A 26,889-nucleotide genomic window follows, 5' to 3' on the forward strand; every position below is an offset into this window, starting at 1 on the left:
TATTTTAAAAAGTTAGATTGACAAAGAAAGATTATTTGTGAAATCTTTTCACATCTAGACCTATTGTTTCAAATTACTTCTAGTCAATGATGGTAAAAGGCAATTAGCAGTCAAATACTATCTGACAGCTGCCGTGAAATGAGATAATGGTCCCAGGCTGGTGCTTAACAGGCAGTGCCTGCCAGGGATAACTGGTGGGCTGCTACATTGGCTCACAGTGCTACAGAACCAGATCAGGATTGAACAAGTGGAAAACTGATTCCAGTTTATGATACATCCTAACCATTGTTAGAAGGACTGAGAAAGCCTCAATCAGCACAAGATCCCAACATACATCTCTTTCTAATTTTTTTTTTCTGAAAATATGAAAGGGTTTTAATCCACCACTTTAAGTTAAAACTTTCACTTCCTTCAATTAAAAACAGTCAAATTAACTCAATATTAAACAAGTGTTACGTATTCTCTACGAATTTTTGCCAAATGACAAGCATGCAAATAAGAAATTTGGCTTTCTGAATTATTTAGAGGCAGCATTTGCCAGATGTGTGTTATGAACACTGTTTACAAATGTACTTTTATGAAAGATTACAGATTTTTGTGTGCACTTGAATTACCGTTTTTCATCTTCCACTTGTATTCCAACAGAGTGGTATTCCCGCAGGCCTCTGCTCTCAGTATCTGAATCGGTTGCTGTTTCCACCTAATTCAAGAGAGAAGACACATCTGCAGAGTGAGCACCAACAAGTCAACAATACCCACGCTTATTCAAAATAAATTAAGTTCCCTCTCTTACTGCTAAGAAATACCCAACAATAAATAAGTGAGGTAAAATTTGGCGGGAGAAGGGGAAATGATTTCAAACTAAAGGAGGGGACATTAGATTGGATACAAGGAAAATGTTCTTAACAATAAATGTGATGAGGCACTGGAGAAGACTGCCCAGAAAGGTGGTGGATGCCTCACGTCGGAGACACCCAAGGTCAGGCTGCATGGGGCTGTGAGCACCTGATCTGGCTGTAGGTGACCCTGTTCATTGCAGAGGGGTTGGACTGGATGGCTTTTAAAGATCACTTCTGATTCTGTGATTCTATGAAATAAATAAGTGTTCAGCCTGGTACGATTGCTCTGGTGCTGTGTTTTATAAATCTCTGCACAATTACTTCTGTTTTGCTATGCAATTCTTTATTTCAAACCTAAATAGATGCAATTACTCAGTTCAGCGGAAGCAGGGAGTAGGTTTGGCCTGGCAGAGCAGTTCTTAGAATGAAGAATCCACAGGATAGTACCTTTTTATATTATAGTAAAACAGTCTCTCATTATAGTTAATGATTTACAAAATAAAATAAAAACTCAAGTAGCCCCATAAACCTGCAAGTGATAAAAAGAAATGCTGCAATGAAATTTTATCGACAGCTGCGTTGACAAATATAAAGCCATTTAAATGACATGAAGGATACAGCAGAATGCCCTATCTAACCTTTTTTAATAACACGGTTCCAAAAATGCTATATCAAGCAAGTAATTTATGCATTTTTATGGTATTCCCATCTGAAATACACTCTCCAAAATACATTCACAGTGCAGTTTTCTTCATAAGTGAGACCACAATGCTACTGCAAGTTTCTGTGGGATTTTATATAACAGGCCCCACCACCACACCACCCCCAGGTCTCTGACACAGACAAAATGAGTGCTGCAGTATGCAGATTGCATTCTTGGAAGAAAGGAGAGCGAGGAAGCAGCAAGTGTAGAATGAATTCTTTTTTTTTGAATTAAATGTTCACTGTTAAGTTAAAAAATATTATCAACAAGCAGTTTTTCAACATGCACAATCGATGGGTGCAGTCAAAAAGTATATCTGATGATGAAAATGAGTTTTTCCCCTCTGGGAGGAGCCCAACGGCCCTTGCAGCTGTCTCTCAGCTGCATGGTCCCCATCTCAGCAGCATTTTGGAAGGATGCAGAGAAAATGTGAATGGTGGGTGAGATGTGAATGTGCATATGGACTCTGTATCTGGAAGAAGCCAGCTGCTGGTAGTCTCATTCAATTTTCAAGCAGCAGTTCCATGTACTTTTATGCCGAAGGGAATTCCAACCAGTAATCAGTGTATATTGGTATTTACCTGGGTATGGGTATTGGTAATGTTTATGAAATGCAGAAACTCTTTAGCAAGGCTAGAACTGTTCAGTGTAGCATCACACATAGGCTTGCAGAAAGCTCTGGTTACCAATGGAGTAACTGTTAGGGGAAAAAAAAACATCTCCCAGCAGTTCCATCAGGCAAGCACACTGAGACAACTGTTTTTTCTAAGATATCAGAGATTTGGTAGCAGTCTCCAAGATTTGGTGTTGTCTGTATAAAAAGAAAGATCCCTCCCATCATTACCAGTGAAAAACAGCCTCAACTACAGGGCTGGGTGGTTTGGGAAAAAAACAAACAAACAAAATGTAAAACAGGCAAATTGGTTTACTAGTCAAGGTGGGTTTGGCCACCATGTGGGTGAGAAGTTTGAGCTGGGCTTGGAGGGCTACCAGCTCCTGAAAGAACACTGCTACAGGCAGAACAGCCATACAGCCCATTTTCGTTGATCAAGGGATAGCTATCAGAAAATATATCCTTATTTATAGTGTAAAAAGCCCCAATAGAGTCTCAAATAAATTCAAGAAGTCAAGGCTAGGGACTCACCTAGTTCTTTAAGGGTTTTGAGTTAAGCTGGGTATAAATTATCTTCTTCATAGAGAACGCTAATCAGAAAATGAGGTGAATTGAATGGGGACAAGAATGAGACACACCCAGCCATTCCCCCATCCCTCAAAGAAAAAAGTGAGACAAAAGAATCTGTAATTCCTATTGTTAAACACAGAAAGCACCTGGCAGTTTGGAAGGTGAAACTACGCATCAAATATGAACAGTTAGGCAAAGACTGGAGAAGAGACTGAGTCTTTTTGCACAGCCTCAAATGGCAATACTTCCAACAAGGTCTAATGGCAGTCTTAAGGAGAGTCATAGCAGAATTGATCGTGACTGACAAGTCTCATAGCATATAAAGGAGGAAAGATATTTTCATAATGAAAGCTCTCCTTTCACTTCCCCGGATATTATTGCTAAGTGTAACATCATACAGTACGGAATATCCCTATGGTTGGTTTAGGTCAGCTGCCCTGGCAATGTCCCCTCCCCATCTCACCCATCCCCAGCCTCCTGGCTTTCAGGGTGCTGTGCCAGCACTGCCCAGAAACAAGCAAAACAAAAGCGCACTATCAGTGCTGTCCTAACTACAACTGCATTGCATAGCAGTATATGGGCTGTTGTGGGGAAAGGTACCTCTGTGCCAGCCAGATCCAGTACTGTCACTACACCTGGACTGCTCTGGGCCAGAGCTATGACTACACTGGATTCCATAAACAAGAAAAGATCTTCTATATGGAGAAGATCAATTTGGCCAATTGATATTGTTGGAATGAAGCAGGAAAACTGGCAACACACACTTTTCCTCTGTTTTGCATATCAAAAGCATATCTGCTTTTGCCAGCTATGTTGTTTGGTTTAATAACAGACAGCATGTCTTCTTTTGAGCTCTGCTTCTGAGGTTTGGAGGCTAATTTCACTTTTATATTTTGGATGGGCTACTGTCTTTCTGTTGATGTAACATGTCTAGGAGCAGTTCTTTTCATTTTACCTGTTTTCAAGTGCTTTCTTACTTGTATTTCACCTAGAAGTATACCCTGAATAATCTGCCAAATACGTAATTGACACTTAGAATTAGAAACACAAAGGAAGTAATCTACCCTAAAAATTTACTCAAAACAAAATTATCAGGAAAATGATGGCCCAGGTATCAAAATAGAAAGGGCATTATTAGGTACTTCTAAATATAAACTTGTGCCAAATTATCCTTACCTACAGCTTGCCAAAAATGACACTGACTAAACGACCCGATGATTGCTTTCATGTTTAAATGCTTTCCTGTCCTTACTGCTCTTTGTAACAGCAAGAGAATGCCAAATATTATCTTTTTGTGCAATCTAGGACTGCAAATATTGTAACAACCAGGCTGGATTCAAGTGAGCAGAGGACGAAAAGTCTTACGTTTGGTTTTATTGTGTGGCTTCCGAGGCTTAAAATGTTTTACTAGACCTGTTATTATCCACCATTCATTATAATTTTAATACTCACATTGACTCTAAAAGCCTTAATATTTGAAAACTGAGCTACAATCTCAGCAAAACGTGACAAATGGTTTGTCTGTCTGGTCATGAGGGAATCTCACAAAGATAGGGAAATAAAAGAAATCACCAGAAAATGACCAAAAGCGAAAGAATGAGAGTAGCTCAAATATATCAGTCAGGTTATCTTTCCTATCCTTGCAAACAAAGAATTAACATCTCCTTTAAAATACGGCCCTTTGTTACCTGAAAAATGTTTTATGAGCAAATAATGTGACATTTACAGTAGGTGTATTGATGCATTTAGGATAACTTTGGTATTAATTATCTTTCCCAAAGGTAACAAAACTCTCCACTGTTTTTGCTGCCAACACAGGGAATAGACAATGATATGAAACCTCTGTGATCAGTCACTACTGACTAATCCAGCTCAAAATGTGAACGTTAAGTATTGGATACTGGCACTGACAGTAAAAAATGATCCACAAGCAAATTATACTTACACAAAGTTACTCGAATAAATGCAAATTAGTGTTGCAAATAACTTGTTTGTTACAATCAATCTTGGTCTGTTTATAGGCATTCATTCTGTGAAAGGATGTCTGCACTGACTATATTATTCCTGCAAGCACTTGTTAAGCTTTTCTAGCTGATAATTTTTACCTTCTTAAGAGCAATTTTTACTTTTTTGTTAAAGTACTATTCTGCTCTTAAACTTAAGGACTTCAACATAACACTGCAGTGTCCTAAAAATTACAGCCTAAGCTTCAATACATACCATCCCTGAGGAAAGTTCAAAGTTAATATATACAGTACTTAAGAAAAGAGATTTTAACCTGGTATTTTTTGCTTCTCTCTCATAAGCATCAGTAATAAGAGTCCTTCAGGCCACATTATCTCTCCCCATGCAATTTGGGTTGCATTGGGGAATCAATGGGTTTTCACTGCTGTAGTCTACATGTTCTATAATTAGAATTTAATAAACAATCTCTCTGATGATGCACAGGAATGACAATAATAATTCTTCTCAGTCTTGTATAGGCTTCTCAGTGATAACGAGTGAAAAGAGGAAGAAAATTCTACAGTTGATAACAGATCAAGTAAACTCAGTTGTGAATGCAGAAAATCACTTCAGTAAAAAGATCCCATTTGTATGCAGTGACTTCAAAGCCAGAAAAATGCTTAAAATAAACTGCAGTATTAACAACTATTGCTTCCATTAACTGAGGGAATACTTTTATCAGAAAAAAGTATATACTTTTTAAAATAAATTTTCAGAAATACACCAAAATATACCTATGTTTACACACTTGTGTGATCGTTTGTCTTACTACAAAGACCCATTCTGCTATTCCAGTATTTCCCAGCAGAACATCTGAGAGCAAGACAAATACCTTGCACAAAACAGTTAAGTACTAACTACAAAATAATATTGTACAACAGGCTGAAAACTTCCACAGCTCTTTTAAGAAAGCACTTCATGCTAAAAATTCATGCCAGAGTTTAGAAATGGGATTCATGTCAAGCCAAGATGAGGTAGTAACAACAGAGTAACGCACACAACAGTGATTACTCATAACTTTCTTGGTGCATTTAATACTTTCTGGCAAATTGTTCTGAACCAACAAATGTTCTGGAAGGCGGCATTCTGAGCCTTCCCCACCTAGAATGTCTCATTGTGTTAAGTGGCAGTTAAAAAAAAACGAGCAACAGTAATCTGTGAAAAGAGTAAACATAAAGATGCCTTTAAAATAACCATAGCTGTTTTTTAACTACAACTTGAACTGCTAAGCTTTTTAACAAATGAGGATGTTAAAATGCAACCACTGGCTGGGAAATCCTCTAATGGAATAAGACGGTGAATTCTGACTCATACATATATGGGTCTTAAAACTTAAGACCAAAGTCTTTAACTTCAATATGGCCTCATGCCATGGATGTGCTACCAAAACTTTCATTACCTTCTGCAAGCCCAGGACTTCACACACTTATCTTCCACAAAAGTCTGGCAAGTATTCTAAGAGGATCTCAACGATTTTAGGATAACCTCTAAAACTTCGGATCATTTATGATTTAAAGACCAGTGAAATAATGGGAATATTTCTTTTGCTTGATATATGTACATGGCAGAAGAGCACTAGCAAGAATTTTATAACCTAAACAGTACAAAGAAATTGTAGATGGTCTTCTCAGTAAGAATGCTGTGTACTTGTAGGATGTTGTGCATTGTGGGGAAATTTTAGTTCAGGGCTTTGGAAATTCTTAAACAAAGATTTTAATATAAGATGGTAATGACATAACTTATTTATCTATATATAAACATACTCATATATAAAATTATCTAATGGATATGTTTATAATGCAGAAGATCACCTTATGACACAAAAAAATTAGATGGCTAATTGTTGCACTAATTCTACAGAATAAAGCTTCTTTTGATTTATAAGAACTTGTTAATAAAGAAAATTGAGGGGAAAAAAAGCAACACTCATAACTGTAGATACTTTGAAGAGTGATCTATGATAATAAATGAAGATAACAGTCCATTCTCTACAATTAGAGCTCATCTCCACAAATATTATCATGAACTTGTCCCCACACTTACAAGATTAATTCCCATACTGTCTACTCACGCAGTTTCTGATTATTTGGAGAAGTCCTGACATCTTTTAAATAGAGAAGAAACAAAGGAAGGCATATTTTGAAATACAAAGTAATTTCCTGACGTTTTCCCATGTATTTTACTTAGGTGGCTCTGAAAGCCATGCCTTCTATTTATTTCCACTGAAACTACAACAGATACCAAGAACAGAATAACACTATTTGATAGAGCAAATTCTCAGCCATAAAACATGATTCCTGAACACTGTCACCACCACTGGCTATTCATTTTATGCTTTTTCTTCAGCATTGAACAAGAGCATGCATGCCATTCTCATTAAAATCTGCACGTCCATCTGAATTGAATTACACACTTCTGTTTTGTATGCACTTTCTCATTAGATGCCATTTTGTCAGACTGCTCCTCTGCTGCCATCTGTCACACGACAACAAAATGTAAAGGAATATTGGTGGGAAGGTTCATCCCCTACTGCTATGCCACCAACATCTGCCTCTGATGCCATGGGCCAACATAATAAAACTGGAGGCATTACTTTTGGAGCATCCCTTGTACAACCCTAATGCTTTTATTTTGAAATGGTCTATAGCTAGAGCATTTTTTGAATATGAATAATTAGCATAAATACAAGGGCATGCTAAAGAGCAAAAAATAATCCTTAAAAGTACGTATCAGTACTAACCTTGCTCTTGATTTACTGGTTACTCTGGGCAATCTCTACCCTGTATTTTAATTCAAATACTTTGATAAGTCTTCAGCTGTCATGATAGAAGACAGATATGAAGATTACAGTTACTAGTATTACTAGGGTTTAATTCTTTATTGTATACATATTTTTCAGAATGTTGACTATACTTTTAATCCCATCACCAGTAATCTGCCATTTGCTTGAATTTGAGAATCAGTGTTTTTTCTCAAATTCCTGCTGATATGTCTGACAATATCCCTCTTTATTTAAATATGGTAGTTAAAAAAAAAATACAAAAATCCAAATCAACAGCTATATTTTTGGAACAGCTTTGTTTCTGAAGCTTTTTGTTGCGCAAAATTCTCATCTGGGATAGGGCTAACATCCCATGAGATGGGTTACCATGTGTTGTGGTTTGTCCTTGTAAACTGGATGCTACTGTCAATTTATAGTAAGTCCAATGCTTTCCTAGTGAGTTGGGCTCCCTGAGCGTGTACATACCAATCCTATGGCACCTATGTAGTACACTGGGACTTTATGAAAGGAATTCTGTTTGTGACATACACACTACGCAGACCACATATCCCAAGGACACAGCAGCCCTAGGCTGGGTCTGCAGCAATTCCACGTGCAGCACTGGCCATTCTTTGTGCCTCGCTTTTACTGTGTGAAGTTCCATTGGCAAGTATTCTAACATTAATGTTTTAAGGGAATGAAACATCAAAAAATCCACATATTAACCATCCTGATAGCAAAATAATTAATGCAAATAAATGGAAATCAAATGCATTACCCTGGCATGGCATGCTAATGAGAAAACAAGTCATTTAGTCAATCAAGGAAATATGCAAATAAAAAACATCCTTTTCTGAGGTTCTTTGATGCAGACGTCTAGAAGAAATAGTTTAACTGCATTTTGGGGACATAAATTACTATTTATGTAGTTTGCAATGTAGGTACGCTACCCTGTTTTTAGTCTGTTCACACTAAACAACAATAATATGACAAAATGCATTTTCTGCTTAGATATGCTGCAGAAATGTATTTTTTGCACCAGTGTGAAGTTTGAAATTTACTGCAAAAAAGAAAAAAAAAGAAGAAAAAAAAAACAACAACCAAGCAACCCTAAACTAAAATATACTTCTGGGATGCTGTGTTAAGACTAACTTCACAATTTTAACCTTATCTAACGCAGCAACCAAGCAATCTGTACTTCCCACAGGATGACAGCTCATCCCTCTAAGATGCTTGACTGTTTCAGAGTGCACATCTGAGGACCAGCATCATGGGCCAGGCCTCGGATGACAACTGATACAGAAGATCCGCTGCCTCCATGTAGATTATTGCACAGATGTTTTTGCAGACTACATGCACTTAGTGTTAAACACACCAAAAAAAGAAGGAGAGCTGGAGCCGGGTGAAAATTATTGGTCATCACCTGCAGTAAGAAACAGGATGAAGGGATGTGATCAAAGTTTTAGAATTAATTGTTGAAATACCAGGACTGACTGAAGCAAGGCGCAATATTGTTAAGTATCGCTGCTGCACACAGCTGCTGTAAAGAAGAGATAAGAAGAACACTAGATACAATTCCCTTCTGAAGAGTAAGCTTCAGGTCAGGGGGTAAAAGTTACTAAAAAGGACTTGCTGCTCTTTTCATCTTTTTGCCATTATCTTCTAAGCCCCTTCTCCAAACAATTTAGTATACACTAATTACTTTGTAAAACATTTAAAAAGTAGTCATCTGCATATTTTACCATTGCTTTTAAATTGAATTCTGCATGAAAGCCGATGGTTTTATGTTGAGAAATGGGCAAGCAGCTTGCTGACAAAGCCTAGGTATTCCTGTCTGTCTAATATGTTCCGGAGCAGTGAAATTATACTGCACTGTGATATTAAAGTTCAATCAGTAGCTGTGGATTGCTTAAGCCAAATATTTTTCTCTGATTTCATCCTGAAATTAATGGAAATGGAATTCCTACTTCTTAAGAGAATAATAATTATTTCTTATACACTTACTTCTTCGTGGATGAACAGTCACTCACTGGGCTTAATTACACGGACTATCACCCTCTCCAGATCTAGGCAATATCTGTAACTATGCCAAAACACATGGCATTTCTGCTGCAGCTATCTCACAAAAGTAGAGAGTCTTAAGGCAAAAGTGAACCCAATGATTTAAAAGGGGATGTTTGCATACTTAAAATTAAGATCAGAGTAGAAGGCCAAATTTCCATCCACTCCTGTGTCTCAACTGATTTTCTGTCAAGCTCAACTTTCTGCTTTTTATTACTAATTGATAATTCCTGGACATTTTAATAAATTACCACCATGATCTATCCAGTGTTCTCCATTTAACAGAAGAAAGACCATGCAAAATCTGCACTGGGAATCATTTCGTTCACTGGACACAGCACTGCATGGTGAACTTTCCGTAGTGTGACAGACATTTTGCAAGGTGTGTTTACGTGATGGGCAAATGGAGGAACACTCAGAGGCTGTCCTTACTGATGTGATTTACTCATAGGGCGCCCAGGCCTATGCTGTAAATATATCAGTAAGTTTCCTTTTTGTTACTTGGTACCTTCTTCCCAGCAGAACACCTGTTACTAAAAGGAGAGTGGTGGTATTCTTTTCAGGTAGAATTAGGATCCAGCAGCATCACACATTTTCCAAGGTCAAGAGTGAAAGATAATGGAAAAAATACGGTGAAGCATTTTAAAGCGGGCATAATTCTATAAAAAGGACTGAATTCATGGAGGGAAGGAGATGAACATGCTGTTCACCTGTAGCTCTGCAGTATAATTTTCATATCAAGTGCTAATGACAGGTAACCTCCCTAGAGATTTATTCATTCATTTTCTTCCAGGTACAGCATATCAGCTGAAGACTTCCCTGCACAGCCACTTCGCCATGATGTGAATTACAATTAACGCCGAGCAGCCAGGGGCTGTTTGTTAGATTATTAGAGCCGGTGAAGCTGAATGACTCATTCTATGCTACTTAGAGGAAGCAGGCAAGCAATTCATCACTGAACAGATATTAATGATAGGCTACCTGGATCCCTATGGAGGAACGCCGGCTCTTAAGGAACTCCTCTGCTTTAGTCACCAGGATGGCCTTGTCGCTGGTTCGGATGGAGGCACTCTCCGACACGTGGCGCTGGGCAGCTGCAGTCTCCAAGGCGAGGTTCATGGCCTTGTTGCTGTCCAAGCTGTCTGTGGAGTTGTACATCCCTCGCCCGTCCTGGGGCCATGGGGACATCCGCTGGGCCCGGCTGTCGTGGTATGCATCCTGGGTGGACTCTGTGCTGCTCTGGGCCGTCACTGAGATCAGTGGCTTGGATGTGGTACGTGGGGGTACCGGTGGTGGGGTTTTTTTGTAACTTGTGTAAGTTACAGCTATGGAAAGAACAAAAGGAAAAGAAAGGGGGGGAGGGGGGGGGAAGGGGGAGGGAGGCGGGAAGGATAAATCAAGATTAACCAGATGGAAAATTCACAACATTTTCACCGTAACACTAAGGTTTTGCTATTGAAGACAGTGCAACATAGTGCTCCTTGTGAACCTCACTGTTAGTCAGACTCGTATCCATAGCAACATTTCATTTCAACCAGGTGGCAATGAGACTCCCATTACGGTGAAGATGAAAGGGAGTTAGTGAGGATGTGTGTATCTGTCTCAGCCTCAAGGTTGGGTTGGGCAGGGACGTGTAGTGCTGCCAAGGTGGCTCCCCCACCAGATAAAACTGATGAGAGAAATAAAGGGAGAGTTTTTTTTCTACTCTCAGTCTGAACTGTATCCCTGTTATAGATACAGTGCATTAAGAAAGTAATGTAGGAACAGAACAGAAACTTCTACCTCATGCCACACATAATCATCTATAAGTACCTCCAGTAGGACTGGCTACTTGGACAAGAAGCCTGTGTTTTAAAAATAGTCATGATTTGAAGAAAATTCAGGCATGTAAACATTTTCATAATATCTGAAAATCGACTAGATACTGGTACAACAACAAATAAATTTAAATAATACTCAGAGCAGTGATATTCTATTTGTTATCCTGAAGCAAGCCTTAAATCCTTAGAATGTACACTGAAGAAGGATAGATTTAAATGCAGAGAATATGGGAATGCAGATATAAAAATTGGACTGAAACACTGAGAGAACTGGATGCAGATGGGCAGAACTAAGAACTTTAGCATGATGAGCAGAGCAGGTCTGAAACTGCTTTAGTGTGAATCCTGTCTTGAAGAAGGGCCCATAACGTATCCAAGGGGGCTATACAGGATGCAGGATTCAGCCAATATTGCCTTCTTACAAAATCTTTGAAATTTCATAGAGATAGATATTTAGTGATTAATAACACAGTTATTTTATCATAGAATCATAGAATGGTTTGGGTCGGAAGGGTCCTTTAAGACCACCTAGTTCCAACCCCCCTGCTATAGGCAGGAACACCTCCCACTAGACCAGATTGCTCAAAGCCCTATGGTATCTTATTGCCTAAGCCCACTATACTGTTTTCATACTAGAATAAGCATTTTTGTGATGAAAGAATTTTTACCCCAAAGCACATGCAATCATAGAATTTATAAAACGAGTGACTGGTACAAAATTGCATTGTAATCTGCCTTTTTTCCCCACATTCCTGCACAGGAAAATCAAGCCCAATTCACATCCCATATAATTACAGGAACATAAAGAAAATTATTACCTTTCCCAATATAAAAAAAATCTTAAGTAGCACACACACAGAGATCAAGATAAAGAATGATTTAACAAAAAGGTTTGCCTTTTTCAGGTGTCATTAAATGCACTGATGTTGCAAGGATTACTTGGTTAACCTTGGAATTGGGGTTAATTGAGTCCAACAGGGATCCTAAAAATGTTCCTGCTATACAGACATGAGCTGATGAGCAGTGAAGTCAGAAGCAGCACCTTTCCAGTCGTGCTAGAACAGGAGGCCACACTGCAGCTCTCTAGAGGGAAGAGGCAGCTTTAGGAATTTGCTAGTACCTGGGACTGCTGAGCCTGAATCACCAGGAAAGCCCATGGAAAACTGAGCCTAGAGAAAGCCATTCTGAAATTTTGATTCTTGATAATAATAAATAAAATGGTGATCATAAATAAAACAGAGCGAGGCAGAACTAAGAAGTGAAAGCCTTCATTTGAAGCACATATTGAATTACTACTGATGCAGCTCAATTCTGGTAGAGATTTAAAGAGAGTCTTGCTCTGAGCTAAATTGCTCTACCAGTGAGAGCAAGCTCTTCAGTTTCAGGGATGGTGTGTGTTTTTGAAGTGCAGTTTTATTGTCTTATCGCAAATCTTATCTCCTGTCAGTTTTGTAACCAGCAGTTAAGAAGAAAGAAAAAAACAGTATTTTTCTGCCACTTTAGGGAGTACGGAAAGCTCATGAAAGAAGGGAGAGGCTGTAAAGCTGAGAAATTAAAACAGTGTCTTATGAGCATAAGCAATGCCTCTAAGCAATGTTTCCACTAAGCGAGTTGCCATTATACTGTTCCCTCACTTCCCCCCGCAAATGTAGATGCAAGTATTCAGAATGCTGTGAACTGTTAGAAATAGAGAAAATGGGATGAAACAAGTTCAGGGAAGCCCAGATATGGAATCTATTTTTATCTATAGCATAAGACAAATTGTCAATGTTATAACTAGTTTACTGTCTTTTTACCAACTGTCTTCATCCAAAAGAATAGCAGAAGAATGAAACATATGGCGAACGTGATACTGAAACATCACAAGGCAATGTATCCCTGCTGCTTATCACTCTTCTGTCTAATTAACATCAATGTGAAAAATGTTAAAATTGTGTGGCAACCCTTCATAGCTACTTAATCTTTATTTACATTTGTAAAAAAGAAAGATTCTCCTTGTGGCAAAGTCAAAAGAGTTACTTGCTCCGCTTCTGTGTCTTCATTTTGTTTCTTCCCCACCCCCGGTTTGAGTATTGGAAGGTTCCCATTCTTTCAGTGGAGTGATACACCTGAGATCCACCAGATATTACAGCAACTGTGGTATTCTGGCAAGGATTTGATCATGAAAACTAAGGAAGAATTAGAAAAAAACCCACCAGCAACAAAAAATAACACACATGCAAACCCAGATAATCAACATGGAGGAGAAAACAATGTGAAAGTCTGTAAGTCTGTGAAGAAACTGCATTCATATTCACTGTTAAACATGGCAGAAAGAAATCTGATTAATTTCTAATTTTAATTTCTTCATTGAGATCAAATACTGAAGAGGGAATAAAAAAATCCATCTCTTCGCAGTTAACGAGTTCATATCTGGAACAACAGTTTCAGAGTCCCAGAAATCTGGGACTAATTGGAGACTAACAAAATCAGGTAAGGGGATGGAGGCATGAATTTACAAGGCAAATCTTAACACCAAATTCTGTTTCAATCACTCAAGCAATCCCAGAGAAGTAAATGAGATAACTCAGATGAATAATGTGGCCAAGACTGGTCTTAGATAAACTGGGTATGTGTTACTATCTTAGGGGGTAATTAATAAATTAGGAGAGTGGTACAGGAGATAAGTAGCCTACTACTCCATAGGTTACTGGTTACTGGTCATGCTTGTTCATATGCCTCTAATGAATAATTGTTGTTGAACAGTCCAAAACATGAAATTTTATGTCACTGTCTTTTTTTTTTTTTTTTTTAATTTACAATTAATTATTACACCAGTGAGTGTTCCTGCTATCCTGTAGTGTCTTTTTGGATCTGCTTCTGGCAGTTATAACCACCATACACTGCATGAAAAAAAAATCCTTTTCCTAATAGGAAAGGAAATTCCTTTTCATTCCTCATCCCTTTCTTACGCTGAGGGAGAGGTGCTCCTGTCAGCTTTGCATGATTTGCTACTTTGCAAATTTTATAGGCCTTAGTGGTTATTAGTTGGAAGTGAGCACATGAAGCCTGCTTGATGTTTTGGTCCACCAGCCTACAAACACCACTGCATCCATCCCAGCACTGAGAGTAGTACCTAAGTCAATCTGGGGAACTGAGGCAGAAAAGCAAAGTGGAATGATGAAGATGGGGATGAAGGACAAGGATGCCTGTCATCAGTCACAGAGGGACAAACTGGGAGGCAGGGCCAGCACAACAGCTGGAGGGGAAATACAGCATGAAGATGTGGAACCAGGAGGGCAGAACTGCCTCTGTATGACTTTAGACTGATTGCAGTGGTGGACATCAGCATAAGCAGAGCTTTGTATTTTGACATAGGTCAGTCCTGGAAAACATCAATCCTGGATAATCTGTTGTTTCTGTGGCTCACAGAATGTGACCTGAGATTGCTGATTTTATTACTTTTTATCACAATTTTCTGAGTAGGCTTGGTGGGCCCTGCCGATATTTCACCAATCCTGCTGCTGAGGAATGAGGCTCAAGCAAAGGAAAGCAGTACCATTCTGCCACACTGTTAATCAATTTGTAAAATCTGCAGCTGCTCTGAAATGCAAAGATAAAAAGAGTATACAGCAGAAAACATATCTTTTTAACATTTAAGCTAAACACAGAAGGAGTTATGAGAAAGAAATTGAATTTTCTTTCCCGTTGTATTCTGTCTAAATATAGAAAGCAGAATTTATTTTTTGCCTTGTCTAATAAAGCAGGAAAAATTATTTTTGGAGATCAGAGGATACAGTCTGTCTCCATCTGTTAGCTAATAATTGTCAACAAAAATGACAAAAATGGTCAAAAACATTCTTCTAACTCTAACTGTAAGGATATTTCAGACTTTCATTTGAACCAAAGCACTAACTGTTCAGGCACTTGCTTGACTTCAATATAAACACGTGCAATCAGCTCCATGGAATTTTCCTTTATGTACACTGCTAGACAAACGGAGAGAAAACAAAATGGTTCTGTGCTGTTGCATAGTGGGCCAGAAAAAAATGAAGATAAAAACCAATTTTTTGATAATTCTTAACTAACTTGAAGTTTTCATTTAGCTGATACACCTGGAAGCGGAATATCCTACTGAATCTGCACTGCATTTTTGACTAAAGCTGTGTTAGGTTGCTGTTGCTACAGCCACAGAAATAAGTCAGTTTCTCGATCCATATTTCAGTGCAAACACAGCTTGTATTAGAACTAAAATGACTAAAATCATTCAGTTCAGACATAACTTCAGGTTATCCGTAGAGATTCTGAGACAAAAGGCAGAAGGAGAGACTTGACGTGTCCGATGAAATATCAGTGGCTGTAGGTGACATTCAGAACACCTTTTGAAAGGCAGTCTTTTAATAAATCACTGCTGTTGGTCCATTTACCAGATATAATCACCTGAGGGGTTTTCAGAAATCAATACAACCACTAAGCACTTAGTCAAAATAACATTATTTAGGCTGAGATCACAAAGTTAACTGGATGATGAATTTACATGAAAGCACCATCAATTAAAGGGAACAGTTGTCCCTTATGACACACGGCAGGAGTAAACTGGATTTTCTGTTTTGTAAGGAGGTTTATTCAGAAGGAGGATAATTGCTCTGCGGGGAGCATGGAGCTGCCCCGGAGGCAGAGCTCCCCCGGGCACGCTGCTGCAGGCAGCCTGGGCATCTCCGAGGGGAACGCCACAGGGGATCCCAAGCTGATGCTAGGTCTCCTCCTTCACACAGAGAAGGTGAATGCCAGCCCTGAAACCATGTCAGAAGAGAAAAACGAAGAGTCCTTCTTGTAATGAAAACTAAATCTGACCATGTATGAAAAGATTACTCAGCTGTCAGATAGCCTTTCAACTACTCTGACCACTGTTCTAGCAATAGGTTTTTACAATCCCAGCTATAATGGCTTTTCTTGAAATGCCCTGAAGTCTGTTCATTATGTTCCCACATGGTCAACAAGACCTCTGATATACTCCTAAAATATAAAGATACTTGTGGTTGTGTAACAGTTACTTCTCCAAGAATGATGAATGTTTCAAGACCATTAAGAAATCAAAAAGGACTTCTGAGAGAAGGTGTCTCCTTATCCACTGAACAAATTTATTTCTCACTAAGAGAATAAACTCTGATGTCTTTTTTCTACTGATCTATGCAAGTCAAGATTAAGAACATGAATCCCAACTGAAAAGAGATGATGTTGAGATACACCTTTAATCGTGACTATAGTCAACTCTCGTTATACATTGGTCTCCAACGAGAAACATAATTAAAAGAATGTGGTGTCAGGCAGGTCAGTATAATTTTTACAAAGCAAATCTGCCTTTTCCTAAATTCAAATTCTGAAGTGCTAGAAAGGGGTTTCCTCCTTGATTAGTTGTACCTTTAAAGTTCACTCAAAATGAGACGATTTAGAAATGCTCAGTTTTGTCATGTGTGGCTTCTGGCTCCTTAATTCTAAGAAAAAGTGATCAGCTAGAATAAAGGGCAAAGGTTAAAGTAAATTAGTCTGTTTGAATCCAGTCAGCTATTTTAGATACGTGCCATCGCTGGTCACTTAAAAGACATATATCCTTGATTTGGACCTTCTTTATATTTTTAATACCAGAGCAAGATGTGCTCAGGCTCTACACAGAAAGAAATGTTTTGCTCCATTACCTGACACTATGCAGCGCTATCTGAACACAAACGCCAGTCCTCCAAAATAGTACTCAAACAGCCACTTAATACTTAAATTGAAACAATGGCTGCATGTGAGTGTAGGGTGGTTAAGGAAGACACATCTCCTTCTTGTACAGTCCTCCAGCTCTTCTCTTTGCTGCTCCCTGGGAAGATGCACACTTCTGCTTGTTGCTTTGCTAGTGAATGATCCTGCCACTTCTGAGGGCTTTTCATGTTCAAGAGTCTCTCCATTTGCAAGGTTACGAGAGTAGTTTTTTGAACTGTAAGGAGATTCAAGCTTTGTAAAAATAGTCATTAAAACTTAGCAATGTCATACTGTGCTTGAAATTCAAGAGAGAATTTTGTTTTTAAATAAATTGGTAATTTCAATCTAATCTGTGGTTAATGTCTGTCAAACAAAATCAGATGGATACTTCAGTTGTTACCATATCTTCCCACTTCTCCTCTTTTCCCGTTCTGTCCTCCACAGTAAATCCTAGTCAATATAGGAGCCAGGTATCTCCACCTCTAAATGGAGGGAGAATATTTTTATGCTTGGATACCTGTAAAGAATTCTGTTTCTTGCTTTTCAGATTAAACAGCGAGAAACAGCTGAAGTATCTACAACAATATTTTTATGAGATGTTTTCTTGGACAGACTGCTTACACCCAGATGAGTTTTATCAGCACAGTTTATATGATAGGCTGCATTTTATTTAAGATACATAACCGATAGCATTGTCTAGGTGCCAACTACCTAACTTCTTATCCCTGATGGGTCATTTTATATGTATTACATTTAGGTAAACCTGGATGGATATTTTTCAGACACTAAATTCAAATGTTAAGTGATCATGGTCTCTTGCTATCAAGTCTCAATATGATGGTCTCATGTTGCCACAGTCGATGGGAGCAAAGCACTGCATTTATCCTGTGCCAATTTTTTAAGTGGGATTTTATAGTAGCACTTGGTTTTATCATACCTTCAAGACACAGTCAGTATTTGAGAACTACTGAGTGGAATCCAGCTCAGCTCACATTAGCCATTTAAAAGACAGAGCAAGTTAGCCATCTGATCTCTGTTCTGGGGACAATTCTACTTGTATCCTAGATGTTTTAGTATTATTTTTAACCAGGAAATGAATCACCCTATGCCTGCTTTTTCTTCATCTCTCCTCTCCTCTCCTCTCCTCTCCTCTTTTTTCTTTTCTCCTCTTTTCTTTCCTTTTCTTTTCCTTTTCTTTTTTTTCCTATCAGTCATAAAGGAATCAAGGACAACCAGCTCAGATCAGGACTCTAATTCTGAAATGCCTAACTGGGTGAGATAAACTCCAACCAACTGTTCTGTACCCATTAAAGTGCTGGCAGGACTCTGCTACACACTGGGACAATGTCTCTTCTCTTCTGGTACGTGCATTTATTGGAAAGGTGAGAGCTTCATCTCATCTGCTCCCCTGTGAGCTGCTGAAGCAAGGTTGCATGGAATTTGCCTACACCAAGGGTCTGGCCAAGCCTGACTTCCTTGCTCCTTGCGACTGCATAGCAGCTTGTTGTAGTTTGACCCAAGGTCCCTTTGAAGCTCCATGAAAGTATTAAAAATAAACCCTCTGTATTTCCATAGTGTTTAAATTGATTGCAGTTTTAGACACTGAGCTAGACCATGCTGTTTAGCCCTGCTGAAGCTGTTACTTAAGTCAGTGGAATCAGACCAATTCACACAAACTTGGGATCTGGTCCTTGATGATAACGTATTATTGATGAGGCAAGATCTGTGCTTCTAAGATATGACTTTTTTTTTAATGTGCTTTTCAAGATGACACGTCACAGAGACACTGCTATTATACGAATCTCATACAAAATGCTGTTTTTAAGCAGTATCTGTTTCTGAACTGTCTCTGCAAAATAGAACCTATACAGCACTGTAAAAAAAAAAAAAAAAAAAAAAAAAAGAATTATTTGTATGACACGAAACCCCAGTCATAATTTACGAGGGCAAGGCAAAATTTCTGGATGAGATATCTTTATAAATCTGTGTGTACATTAGGTTAGACTCAATAATCATAGTAGATCCTTTTAGGCTTAAGTTCTGTACATCTATCTGATTTTGTACAGGAAAGCAACAATTAAGTGGAAATGTGATCACTAAATTTGGAAAAAGCTGGAGCCTGAAAACAATCTGCAATCTCCCAGTTAGAACTTGGCGGAGAACAGCATAAAAGGAATTACTGCAATCAAGCCATTCAGTGCATAAGTCATTATCTCCATATTGAGGAAACTTAAGTCTGTAGGAAGCCCATGTTACATAAACGATAAAATCTGTTTTGACAGTGTAATTAATGTCAGTTTCAAAACAGAAATGCAAATCAAACAAGACATCAAGGTCAGAAACTGTAATGCTTTGCCAGCGTTAAAAGAGATGTGGGCAACACAAACCTCATGGATTGCTGATGGACTAGTTACAAAGGGTTCTATTTTAGATCAGTTAATTAGTGAGAAATTATAGCCTAACCAGCATCCTGTAGATGGCAAAGCAAAGTGCTGACAGCTGTTTTGCTCTTCTAAACAGTTCCTATGTGCCTCCAAAATACCGAAGTTGCATTAAAAAGCATAATCTCCCATTTTCAGTTGCAGGAAGGAAAAATACACTTGAACTATACTCTATTTACTTTACAGAATGCATGTAAGGCTGTTCAGAAATACCGACTGCATGTCACTTCATGAAAACAGTGAGAAGCAAAGAGAGAAAAGAGCTCCAAAAACCAAAAGCTGCTGTTACTGGGTTACTGTTTTCACAATGAAAGCAATAAACATTTTGTAAATGCTTTTCAGTAGAACAGAATCAAACCAATATTGCTGCCATTCTGTACTTTAAGAAAGACTCTTTACTTGACCTCCCATGAACCCTTATCACTCAAGTAAAATAATTTCCAGCAGCCTCTTGAAATGCACTTACGGATGTATTAGGTAGGCTTATCGTTGGTTTTGTTTGCATATTGTTTGTATATTTCTATTCCCATTCTTACAGTAGCTCTGTGCTTGTGATTTTCATTAGCTTTCAGTAAGGAATTCCAAACTGAGTAATATGAGAAAAACAATTTTCTGAGTTAACCTTAAGGAAGTGTTGCACTGTAGAATAATTATAACAGCATGTTATGATAATGGTCCCGCGTTAAAGAATTTAAATGTTTACATCATATTTTAATTAAGGATAAATGAATGACTTTAAATGATTATTTTAATCCACAGAGATCTGCAAGCCTGGACACAGTCCCACAGCTTACTTTTGAGATTGGCAACAATACAGGCAACTGTCAAATCAAGGAATCATTTTGCCCGATTTACAGATGGAGTTGGTAACAGCATGGAAAAAAATACGCACACAGCTACTTGCAGGCTGCTGGTTCTGTCTTTAGGTGCAGCAAATGATGTTGCTGGGTTTTGATCTCTCAACTCTGCAAGTCAGAGTGTGGTTCTCCATAAGTCAGTTATTCCCGTTTTCAGTGGGATCAGGATTTAGTCTTTAGTTTTACCCAATAAGGCAATGTAAATAGGTCTTACTTTTACCTCAGGTGTCTGAAAGTTAGCTAGCCATACTATGCCATCATTGCAGACTATTTTTATAGGTGACAGCGAGAAATAGGAACGTCCAGAGGACAACTTATCTCATAAGAGATACCAATCTTAAAGGGGATAAATCACATTTCATTGACTATAATAGGACATTAATGCGACTGCCTTTGACAGCTGCATTTTAGATATATGTATTAGGTGGGATGAATTTTTATAACTGAAATTTTATGTTTTTTCTATTGAGGGAAAGAGACTAAGAGTGGAAATATATGTATTTTTCTGGACACAGAACAATCCCCAAAGGTTCATTTGTATCTAATATAAGAAAAAAGAAATGCATATAAAAAGTGATGACTCACTGATATGCCCTTGATATTGCATTCACAGACTCAAAAAGCCAAGTGATAGGTTACTCACTTCAAACTCAATCTCTTTCCCAGACCTTTTTGGATGTCCTCTAGTTGCCTTTAATGATCTACATTGAGCTTCTCAGAGTGCTCGAGTTTGTCTAAACTATACCTTCCAGTGCATATATTTTAATGGGCTATATACTGACACTAAACTTTGTCCCTTCCACATGCTTCATTTACAGTGTACAGAAGTACAGAGCTTTTTGGTAAGTATCACTGTGGTATTAGGTAAGTGCAAGACACCTCTGTGTAGGTAGGGGTACTTTGACTGTATTCCTTCTTAATCAAACTCACCTAAACATAGGTATCTGATACTTTTTTAGATGTCCTAGGCCTTTCTGGCTAGCATGCAGCTGCTTGTCCAGGAGGAAGCAATTCTCTCGTAGGTCCTATGTGGGTATCTCAAATGGTACTACCCATTTATCTTTGAAATGAAACTGAATTTATTGTCATGGGAACTCAGACAACTAATTTGCATTAAAGCATCTATATTTAAATTACTTGATCTAGAGCCAAATCCTCCAGCATTCAGCTGAATCGTTTGGCCAAAGGCAAGTTCCTGTGCTTGTACCCAAGGAATGTCACCAGTTTTAGCAACTTTATTTTCAGTGATACTTAATAAATGTTAAAAAATATCAAGTTTACAAATCACTCTTCCAGGGTAGATCCAAGTCTGAACAAAATTCCATGCACAGAAATGGAGAATTCTATACAAGCTTTGATCAAACTCCATTTCAGGGAGATGAAAAGAGAGGATGGGAGTTTCTGAAGTGTTAACATAACCATGCGAGCATCCCGAGAGGTTTTTCATATGAACAAAATAGAGATTTCGTTGGAAGTAAAACCAAAGCTACTGTAGATTTTTTCTCTGTTAATTCTGTGTCACTCCACTCAAATGTAGATATAACATTATTTAAATAGCAAATAACTTGCTTGGCTTCTACCATCGTGACTGTTTTTTACTAAGAAGAATCTGGGTGGCACCTGCTTGTTAGGATTCTGTTTTCCTGGAAAAGGCAAGTTAGGAATAATATCCCTCAGGCCAAGAACATTCATAAACAGTGAGAATTAACCAGAACACCGTCACCGTGAGATGGAAAAGTAATGAAAGCAACCAAACTTGCTTCCCTAAAAGTCTGAAAACACATCTTTGGAAATAGTGTTACTAGTGAATGGACATTCTAGAAGCGGGATCCTATGGGAACAAGACCTGCTCTGCCATAAAGGGATTCTTCTTTTATTTTGCACACAGCCTTAGAGGTCCTTGTATCTTCACTAGGACCCACGGGGGAGAAATTCTCTGGTGGCTGCACAATGTTGGAAGACTGTATGTACTGTGAGGAAGCTAGAACACAGCTCGCATCCCTGTTGTACTGAAAACATAACAAAGCTGTGGGCCATTTTGTCAGCAAGCAGTCTGGTCAAATTCCAGACAGTTATGCTTAATTAAATTAACTAATGGACCGAAACCTCTGATGGATGAAATATTACATGCAGCTAGTAAAAATTCAGATGTCAGAACTGAAAATGACCTCTCTACAGCCAGCACAGAAAACAGTGTATTTCCAGTGCACATCAACATTATGGCTCCTGATATACAGGCCTCTAATAAAACCCAGGACTGAACATATGTCAAGCTTCTGAGAAGACTCCTTAGAGGTGTCTTTTTTTATTCACTGAGGTATGCAGGAGAATTGCTGCCAGGAGAAGGGTCCTGCCTTCCCTTTTACTGCAAGTGAAAAGAAGCAGTATGAATTTTTCAGCAGGTGAAGGCTCACCCATCCTGCAGGCTTACCCCAGCTGCACAAGCACACAGGACAAAACCTCCTGCCAGCATCAAGCTAAATAGATGGGCTGAGATTTACCTCTGCCACTGTTAGCTTCTATCACGTCAGAAAGGCTTCAAAAACCTGAGCAGTGAATCACCTTCCTTGCGTGATATTTTTTGTGTCTTTTCCACTCCTCTGTGTTGTTTTTTTTTCTCCTCTTGTAATCCCATTCAGAAAACGAAGCTGAGCAAACTCTTAAAACTCATCCCATAGAACAGCTTTGAAGCCAAATTCTGCCAAGAAAGGGGACATGGGTGTCCTTTTTAATAAAAAAGAACCAGCTGTCTGGCAAATCTAATAGGTTATGGAGGAATTATGTCAAACACAGAACAGCAGGAGCAAGGGAAAGGCAGTCATTACACATTTTTTAAACTAACCATAAACGTAAGACAGGGACCTCATTTTTGCCTCTGCAGATCATCTGTACCAAGGAGAACAAGAGTTATAAAGAGCTGCTGGCTACTTCTCCAACTGTTTTCATGCCCCACCAGCCTGAAGAGGACAGGCAGCCCTGATTAGCACAGCCTTTCTCCAGTCTCAGGAAATCCCACAGTTAGGAGAGTTGCAGCGGCCTCTTGGCCATCCACTGTTGAACGTCTCAAACCGAAGACCTTGTATCACCTTCATCTCAGCGACTCCCCAGGCCACATTCACAATGTAGTGCTGCTATTAAATAGCAGTGCCAGCATGGCATTAGAACTCCTATATATTTAGGAGAATTAAAGACTAATTATTCTCCCAGATACACCCAGAGCAATGAAAATGATGTGTGCATATGCAAGCGTACAACTGGGCTCATTCTTTGTTAGTATAAGATTTATTCTCACAGTATAGGCATACAAGCTGGCACAGCTTCAAAGCATTAACTCAGGATCCTCAAGTGCTCCCACAGATATATGGTATATTTCCTGCAGAGAATTTGAGTGCCAGATAATTCCATCGGGCCCCAACAGAAATTAAACAAAGTCAACAGGCAAATTATAATTGAGAAAACAGCCTTCTATATCTTTTTTGGAATTACAGTTTTGTGTGGTTTTAGATATACCTTCTGTGGACACCAGTGCAAGCTATCACTTCGCAAAGGATGCCTTTGCAATCCCTAAGTCTCAGCATTTACTTCCATTCTCAATATAGAGAAAACAGAAATTGTGGACATGATAACTCATGCATGTTTTTCCCCATTTTGGCTAGGTTTTCCTAGACAGTGCATTAGGTTAAGAAGATTTAAGCAGTCACCTGAATGAAGTATCTCATTCTTGAGAAAATCAAAAAAACACAACATGAATTTATTAATCATAACAAACTTTTCTTGTAGGAATCAAAGAGTGCAATTGAATATATATGGATACTACTTAAGGATAGAGTATGATGTCTGCAGCAGCACTGCAATAAGTTATCACTGCCCCGTCAAAAGCAGTGTGCCACTGAATCACAGGCTGGCTGAGGTTGGCAGAGATCTTTGGGTCCATCTGGCCCAACGTCTGCTGAAGCAGAGACTACCAGAGCAGGATGCCCAGAACCACATCCAGGCAGCTTTTGAAGATCTCTAGGAATGGGGACATCACAATCTATGGGGCAACATGTTCCAGCCACTGGTCATCCTCAGAGAAAAGTCCTTCCTACCAGTCAAATGGATCTTCCTGTGATTCACTTTGTATGTCCCTTGTTTCTTGCCTCGTCACTGGGCACCACTGAAAAGAGACTGGCTGCATCCTCTTTACACTCTACCTTCAGACACTTATCACTGTATTTAAGATCCCCCCTGAACCTCTTCTCCAGGCTGAACAGTCCCAGCTTTCTCAGCCTTTCCTCACAGGAGAGACAATCCAGCCCTTTGCTGGACTCTCTGCAGTAGCTCCATATATAGAAGCTCCATAACTTGAGCTTTTGCCTGCACTCAGTATCCCCACGTCTTTGAGAAATAAAACCAAACAACTGTAAGTACTGTCATTAGTGCTAAGATAGCAACCAGAGAATCATCCTTCTGGGGTCTGTAGGAGCAGCAGTGCTATGAAACAATATAACCTCTAAATGAATTATCACATTCTCATGCCTGTATGCTTGTAGGTACGTGACTATGCAATCACTTTAGCGACAATGAGCGTTTTGTGGCTCAATATCAAACAGGCACTATAAAAATTCACCCTGCGAAGTCCCTTATTTCAAAAATGGGAAGCCAAAAATAGCTTTAAGCTGGTAGAAAAGAAACCTGCAATTCCTCAGGCATTTTGAGCAATGGTATGAGTTGTAATTGAAAACTCCCTCATGCAATGTGACCTTGTCTGAATTAATTGGGTTTTGGAATTACTGCTCAATAGTTCAGTAAATGTGGAATTCTCTTACATTTACTCATTGCCAAGCAGAGTCCTACTGGCTGAGAACAGTGAAATGCACAAAAGTGCCATCTCTTCAGTAAGCCCTGGTTTAATAGCATGAATTAGCTGAGAGGGAGTGCATATACAACCAGTCAGAAAGTTTTTATAATGCTACGTTTTTGAGAAAAATGAGGCAAGTCATTGAAATGGAGTGTGCTGGTTGCTTAGGGCGAGACTTCCCAACTGACTGTAGTACTTCAATTCCTGCATATACAATACAGAGCCTTCTTCTGAAGCTGGCTCACATTGTCTATAAAAGCAATATCCACTGAGCAGATCTCCCACCTGGGAGATGGGCTTCCTGAGAAGTGAGCTAGAGACGCAGTGTCTCTCTCAATGAAGATGAAAGTGCTTTATACTATATATAATACCACTATCAGGAGAAACTTAGCATGTCCTCCACATTTGAATATCCAGTAATCTGGGGCTGAGGATGTCCATCTGAATGGCCAGAGGTGTGAATTCCAACCTACTCTCTGAAATTGCTCCTCTGACTGGAATTTCAACATGTGCTGTTTCACTACAGAAGATCCAAATTGGTAGCTCCAGTGTTATTCCAACTCTATTCCAGCATTCATGGCAAAAACAAACAAAATCAACAGGAAAAAATGGAGCAAACATTCAGAAATATTCTATAACATACAGAGTATGTTATATACAGGACTATCTCCACATATAGGACATGTAACAAAAATAAGGTGACCTTCTCAGACAAAGTGGAAACAGAGAGTAGTTAAGATTTTCCACATCTCCTTGTTAGCCATGATTTCCTACAACAATCCAGTGTGATACAAAGGTATGTGAATTACTTTTCAGTGCGATGGGTACTGCTAAGTGGGATAAAGTGCCCTGTGGCACACTGCTCCCAGCTAGCAGGCTCTGATTCTCAACATGACTACATGGCTAGCACTCACTTATGCACCAAGCTGGCGATACTGCTCTGGTCATAGAATTGCCAAGATCGGAAAAGATTTCCACAATCACCCAGCCCAACTGTCCAGCCACCACCAGTATTTCCTCACTACACCATGTCCCTTAAACCATGGTCCTACAGGTCACTTGTGCACCTCCCCACAGCACTCTGCTGCACCAGCCAGGCATTACCAGTAAGGAGCCTTAAAGATGACGGCGCAGTGTATATATACGTCCATCTAAATATACCTACGCAGCAGGGAACTGAGCTGGTACTACCTGGAAAAGTGTTTCCGATTTTATGCACTCCTGAAGAGTGAAGCTTGTCTTGCAAGACCAATATGTAAGGCAGTAGTAGTTAGGATGACTCCTGCACTTTGTGTCCTCCCGTTCAGGAAATTAGATGTTGTCTGTGATGGAGGGATGAGGTGGCAAGCAGCAGCAGCTGGAGTTGTATTTTCTCAGCTGTACATCTGACAGCTGCGACTGGATTCAGTTCAGACACTGAAAAGATACTCTGTCATTTGGGGCTTTTAACATGAAGTATTTTTTACCGAGTTCATTATCTCTTCACAAAATGAGACAGGATGGACAGAAATGCTCTAATCACAGAGAAATTTGATGAGCCTCTGCAGGGGTCATGTGGAGCCCAGTTCCAGCTTCCAGCATGCTTCCAGCACTGGCTACCCCACTGCACTGTCACTTGTCTGGTTCATTTACTCCTGGTGCAGCAGGTAGTGAGTG

At 39.1% G+C, this 26,889-nt stretch overlaps 1 protein-coding gene across 2 annotated transcripts in view; it reads right to left on the reverse strand.

The window, feature by feature from the left end:
* Positions 1 to 26,889, reverse strand: part of DLGAP2 (DLG associated protein 2) — a 456,527-nt gene that overhangs the window by 26,366 nt on the left and 403,272 nt on the right. For both annotated transcript variants that reach the window (XM_025149071.3, XM_025149074.3), the window contains 2 exons: positions 10,533 to 10,876; positions 615 to 700 (listed from right to left, as the gene is read on the reverse strand). In XM_025149071.3, coding sequence (XP_025004839.3) covers positions 615 to 700; positions 10,533 to 10,876 — 430 coding nt within the window. The remainder of the gene's footprint in view (positions 1 to 614; positions 701 to 10,532; positions 10,877 to 26,889) is intronic.

Source organism: Gallus gallus, chromosome 3 (genome assembly GCF_016699485.2).
Source record: "Gallus gallus isolate bGalGal1 chromosome 3, bGalGal1.mat.broiler.GRCg7b, whole genome shotgun sequence".
Lineage (NCBI taxonomy): Eukaryota > Metazoa > Chordata > Aves > Galliformes > Phasianidae > Gallus > Gallus gallus.